This window comes from Gymnoscopelus microlampas (assembly GCF_963454915.1).
Source record: "Gymnoscopelus microlampas genome assembly, chromosome: 20".
Taxonomy (NCBI): Eukaryota; Metazoa; Chordata; class Actinopteri; order Myctophiformes; family Myctophidae; genus Gymnoscopelus; species Gymnoscopelus microlampas.
The window spans coordinates 6,373,859-6,380,398 of NC_139957.1; the positions used below are offsets into that span (position 1 = coordinate 6,373,859).

The 6,540-nt window shown below is 42.4% G+C and overlaps 1 protein-coding gene across 1 annotated transcript; it reads left to right on the forward strand.

Moving 5' to 3' along the window:
- Positions 1 to 135: 135 nt before the first annotated feature.
- On the forward strand, positions 136 to 633 carry LOC311035979 (NEDD8-conjugating enzyme Ubc12-like; the record flags this gene model as incomplete). The annotated part of the gene is made up of 1 exon (XM_084044507.1): positions 136 to 633. The coding sequence occupies one exon, from the start codon at positions 136 to 138 to the stop codon at positions 631 to 633; it is 498 nt and encodes a 165-aa protein (XP_083900633.1).
- Between the last annotated feature and the right edge of the window lie 5,907 nt (positions 634 to 6,540).

Genomic DNA, 6,540 nt, shown 5'->3' on the forward strand with positions numbered 1-6,540 from the left:
GTCAGTTTAGCAGCTCCAGCAATTCCTTGTTATATTTAGCAGCTACTTGTATTTCACCACATAAGAAGGGACAGAAATATAATAAATATAACATAATATATAAACCTAAATTATAATCCTAAATTTGTGTGAAATATGTTTAAGCTTGCTACACTAGGGGCCAAAAAGCCTGCAAAAGGCAGCGGCTTCAAAGCCAAGGCAGCCCATCTCCGAGTCCAGAAAGACCTCAGCGAGATGACCAAGTCGAAGACTTGGAGTCTCGACTTCTCCGACGTCGACGACCTGCTCAACAGCAAACTCACCATCGTGCCAGACGAGGGCATGTACAAGGGCGGCAGATTCACCTTCAGCTTCAAGGTGGGACTGGGTTACCCCCACGAGCCCCCCAAGGTGAAGTGCGAGACCAAGGTCTATCACCCCAACATCGACCTCGAAGGAAACGTTTGCCTGAATATCCTGCGGGAGGACTGGAAGCCTGTGTTGACGTTAAACCTCATAATCTTGGGTCTAGAGTTTCTGTTTGAAGAGCCCAACCCGGACGACCCGCTGAACAAGGAGGCGGCAGAGCTCATGAAGACGAACAGGAAGGAGTTTGAGAGGAACGTCCAGCGGTCTCTGAAGGATGCTAGATAGTGCCTCGGCCCGCCTTCTTAGCCTCCCCAGTCGCCGCGCATACCATCACCCCCACCCCCACCAGCCAACCAACAATCAAAAACAACCTTGCTCGGCGGCAGTGGTATCGGCATGCCAGAATCTACACTGTAAAATTGTCAGTGTTAAATGAACTTGGAGGGTACAAATGGAACCAAATGGACCCATTAATGGCCCACTTGGTTCCACTTGTACACTGAGTTACAGACCCGTAAGGGTCTATTTGAACCCCTGGTGGTCCCCGGACCTGATTTTGAGAACCAGTCTTTTAAGGAATAAAAAAAAGGAAGAATCCTCCCCCTCTTCAGTTTTGCCACATAACTGGGGATACCAGGTTAACAACCGCAGACACAATTAAGAATAGAATGCTACAATACCAATCGTATAACATTTTGAAACAATGAAAACTCAAACTGTGAAACAACATGCAAAACCCACTTGTGAATCTAACTGAAACTAAACTTCAATTATAAAACACATTTTATTAAAAAAAAACTTGAATAACTTTGACACACACACACACACACACACACACACACACACACACATACACCTACCTGACTGACAATTGATCGCAGTAGCAGACAATGAGAAGGAAAAGGATAGGTGGAGACGAGAGGGGTGCACGAGATGAAGAGGAGAGAGAGGGAGGAAGAGAAGGAGTCTGAGGAGGCAAGCAGGCAGGGGAGGGAGGGAGGGAGGGGGTGAAGTGACCGTGAACTTGGACAAAAAGAGGCAACTTTCCGAGTGGTTGGAGCACGTACCACATAGGCGCTGTAATGCCTGACAGCGACTCCTCAGTTCTATTCCCAGGGGCTGGAAGACTATTTGCTGCATGTCACTCCCCTACTCTCCCTGTTTACTGTCTCTCTAAACTGTGTGACCATCAGTAAAGCCCCCAAATAACTTAAAAATGAATAAATCGACTTGGCTTCCAGGGCACCCTTTCATTTTCATTTATTTTTATTTTTTTCATGGAACAGATCCACCGACTGGCACGACAGTCACCTACCTATTAATACTGAGTTGTGCTTTTTTTTTTCCATATACAAATTGTATTTAATATACCGTAAGCTCTGGCAGGCGAACGCAGAGGCAATGGGGGAAGATTATGTTTTTGCCCCTGTCTTGTGTTTGTCTGTCCGGGGATAATCTTGCAAACCGCTGGACCATTCAGCGCCAAACTTGTACATCCTGCCAGTAGGCTAAGAAAGTGCCTCCATGGTACTTCATACTTTAACATTTTGTGTGTATATAGTATATATGTTTCTGAAATATTCAGCTTTAATCATTTAAAAATGGAACTCAACGGCAGTCAGATCGAACTGAAACCTTGCCTGAAAATGTAATGACTCACCTCAGACTTGCCCAAATATGAGATCGTATGGATATAATTGAAGTCAATGGGGGTCAGATCGGCTTGAAACCTTGCCCAAATATGGACTTGTACAGTATGTCACAAATATGTCATACATGACTGACGTCATAAGCAGGCCACAGTCATTTAACATAATGGAAGTCAATATAGGGGTCGGATTAGGCTGAAGCCTTTCCCAGATATGGCATAGATAGCCTACTGTATGTCATAGATAGTCTACTGTATGTCATAGATAGTCTACTGTATGTCATAGATAGACAGCATACAGACTGACCACATGAAGTCTGAGATCCACATGGGAGGCTTGGGAGCCATGTTGTTATTACCCCTGTGTTGTTCCTGCTTGTTCACATGTGTGGTCACTAGGGCACTGTTTCTCAATATAATAATACTAGAGGTTTGGGCCGTAACCTCTAGTCCCAACCGCCCAACCTCACGACCCACCTGCTGTCAAATAGATAGCCTTTCTTGAGGTCAAACTTCCTGGATCTGGTTGCTATGGCAACCTGCCAGATCAGGCTGACGGTCTGATAGGCACATTAGAAGATCAATCAAGCCGAGAGTCTGATCACTGATCGAGGTGGGGTAAGATGCCTAAATAATAGCCAGAGCTCTGATCAACAGTCTGTGGCAGGTCTTGGAGGCATGTGGAGTGATCCTGTGCTTGCGAATCCCGGACGAACTTCGGAGCTTTTGTCAATTATAGTATAGAATAATAATAATAATATAATAATAAAGTTATATATATATATATATATATATATATATATATATACATACATACATACATACATACATACATACATATAGATATACATATAGATATAGATATATAAGAAATGTAAGATAAGATAAGATACGATAAGATTAGATCATAATAATAATAATAAATAATAATCAGACCAAATGGGGGTCTTGTGAAACGGGTCATTCTGCACAATGAGTACTTTTACTTTTGGTACTTTAAGTACATTTTGAAACCAATACTTTTGTACTTTTATTCAAACACATTTTGAATTCTGGACTTTTACTTGTAACAGAGTATTTCTGCATTGCAGTATTGATACTTTTACTTAAGTAAAAAATGTGAGTGCTTTTTCCACCACTGGTCATTTGATAGGAACATATTGGGTTTCACTTGTGGCCCGGCAACCAGACTCATGAATTAGATATTGTTCCCCCAGAGTCTTGTCTTTCCAGGTGCCACAGAGAACGAGAGAGCGTGCAATATCGACCCAGGGGAATAAATGGCACAACATTACTCGTGACAACTGAAAGGGGGATTACTTTTATAACCTTCTTGGCGGCCCCCCAGATATAGGCTATGATAACCCATGACACTCAGAGCGCTCTCCACTGCTTGAGGTGAACGACACCGTTTGTTGCCTTTCAGGAATTCCTCCGCGGCGGAAGAAAAAAAAGCCTTTACGCGATGGACTCCTAAACATCCAAAGATGACCGGACGCAGTGACAAGGAGAACGACGAACAGGACAACCAAGGGGCGCAGAGCCCCGACAAGAGCCAGGGGAAGAAGGTCAAAGGTGAAAAGCACGTGTCTTTCCCTCCCGATGAGCAGATCGTGTCGGGCTTCGCCGAGCACAAGAACACGGACCGAAATGGTAAGTTATCGTTGCTCCCCCCCCACACATCTACCTAATAATATTAATATAATGGCAAACTAATAAATTGTAAAAAAAAAAATGTTTTGATAATAAATAAATGATCCATTAATGATCAATCCCTATTCCGGCCCTGAGCATGTCGTTAGAGGTGAAACGTTTTCAAAGAATAAAAGGAAAAAGTCAAAAATAGCGAAAACAGCAAGTGTACAAGCTCGCAATGTGTCGCGTTGCATTGTGCATTGTGCATTATGCGTTTGTAGATCAAAGCTATTTTGAAAAAAGTGGTTAAAATTGGGACTGGCTGCATAATTGCCAAACTTTGCTAAGAAACTGTAAAAAGAAAACACAAAAATATCATCTTTTCCCTTAATGTTCCCGCCAGAACAGGGATGCAAGGGTGGGTAAACTGCTATCCACTGTTACACTGTTACTTTACTCTACAGGAGTCTAGCTGTTAGAGGGGTTGGTCTTTGTGTCTGTCTGTTTTCTACTTTTATATTTTGTTTTATTAATTTACAATGGAAGTGAGTCGGGCTCTGATCGGTTTGAAACCTTGCCCAAATTTGGAATCCTACATCATAGATACGTCATAGACAACTGACTTTATAGATGGCTGATATCAGAGGCTGGTCACATGAAGTCTGAGATACACATTGGAGCCACGCGGCGGTTCCCATGTGGATCCTGAGATCCACATGATTGGATTTTTATCTCTGAAAGAGTCTATAAGAGGGTCTGGTCTGTCTGTCCGTTTAGTGTCTCTGTCCGGCGCTAATCTGGCAAACTGCTGGACCGATCGTCCACCAGGTCCCAATCCTATATGTTCACGTATATTCTTTTATGGAAGTCAATGGGGCTCAGATTGGTCAAATTTTAATTTTGGATACTTTCACCCCACTACATTTCGAGGACAGATATTGGACTTTTGACTCCTCTACATCTCTAGAGAAGTACATTATGAATTAACCACTTAAGCCCTATTTCAAATAGTGAAAATAGCCGATGTGATTTGTACTTTTGTATGCTTAAGTAGGCCTACTTTTAAAAGCATGTAGTTTTGAATACTTTTTTAAAAGCAAGTGCTCCAGTACTTTAACTCAAGTAGGGCTCAAGACAGAGCAACTTTCACTTGTAGTGGAGTAATATTTGACCAGGAGTATCTATACTTTGACTGAAGTATTGTGGGCTGAGTACTAAGACCCCAGTCTTGTTATTACGCTGTTAACCAGATTGCCCTGGTCCAATGTGGGACTAAGACAGGGGTCCTCAATGTTTTTTAAGGCCAAGGACCCTTTAGCTGAGAGAGCGATGAAGCAGGGAGCCCCCACTACTATTGTATAAAATGATGTTAACGTGTATTTTCAGACATTTAACCTCTTAAACCCTCAATACTTGGTAAACCTAACCTTTGGCTCTGTGCCGATCAAGTAAATGTTGAATACCAGACGTTTACTTAACAGAGTATTTCTCCATTGTGGTATTGATACTTTTACTTAAGTAAAAACTTCTTCACCACCACTGGGTAACATAATAGCTCATGGAGGAAAAATATAGTAAAAAAAAAAACCTGTACATTTGTCTCCCATACCTGGGCCTGTCAGCAGAATTGATGAGTTAGTTTTACCCACCTTTTTTACCACATACTGTACAGTATTTACTCAAGTACAGTTTCGAGGTACTTTTAGTTTACTCGAGTATTTCCATTTATCAATACTTTATTATACTTCTACTCCACTACATTTCAGAGACAAATCTTTCACTTTTTTACTCCAATTATTTGACAGCTTTAGTTACTAACCCATACCCTTACTTTGCAGATTTAGATTATTATTACAAAACATACATTAACCACTTATGGCCTATTTTATATACTATTCAAAAATAGCTGATCTACAAGCTCACAACGTGCCACGTGACGCGTTGTGAGCTTATAGATCAGCACATCTGCTATTTTCAAATAGCTTAGGTATAAAATAGGGCTAAAGTGATTAATGTATGTTTTATAACGTAATAATTTATTTCTGCAGTAGTAACTAAGTAACATAAGTTTTCAAATAATTGTAGTGGAGTAAAAGTACAATATTTGCCTCTGAGATGTAGTGGAGTAGAAGTAAAAGTACAGAGAAATTGGAAATACTCCAGTAAAGTAAAAAAAAAATACCTCAAAATTGTACTTAAGTACAGTACTTGAGTAAATGTACTTAGTTACTTTCACACCACTGTCAATTCCACCACTGCTAATCAGACATGGCGCGTCGTGGAGGTTTTTTGTAGGACGCTCAAAGATCAAACCGTTCCCGCGTCTCAAATCTTCTGAAGCCTCTCCATAGGCTCCACATCTGGAGGCTCATCCCATAAGGCAACGGGGGTGATGAATCGGGGCCGCCTGATTGGTTGATTTATCGCGCAGACAGACATCCATCCTCGTCGTCTGCGTCCTTCCTCACTCCTCATTGACTGCCATGTTTCTCTCTGCAGCCCCCCCCCCCCCACCACACACACACACACACGCACACACACACACACACACAGCAGAGCCCCAGCACACTTTACCGTATGGTACTTTCCGAGTCCCCCCCACCCCCCCTAAGCACTTTCGAATGGGAGCCGTTGGCTCAGTGGCACGCAAGCGACATTAAGGCACTAAATGAGTGTATTATTCTGTTTTAGTTGACAGCAGCCTCACCTTGACAGAGGTAAGCCTGGCCTACCACGGCAGCTGTGACAGACACCAGGTGGAACCCAGCAACCACGTTCTGGAGCAGCTCAAGGTACAGTATAGACATCTGCCCACTTTTCTTTTCACGTGATGTTGATGTTTTGCTTTGCTTCGCTTCATTCAATCGTGCCCTGATTTGTGTTGCGTCGCAGCAATATGGCCTCTGCTT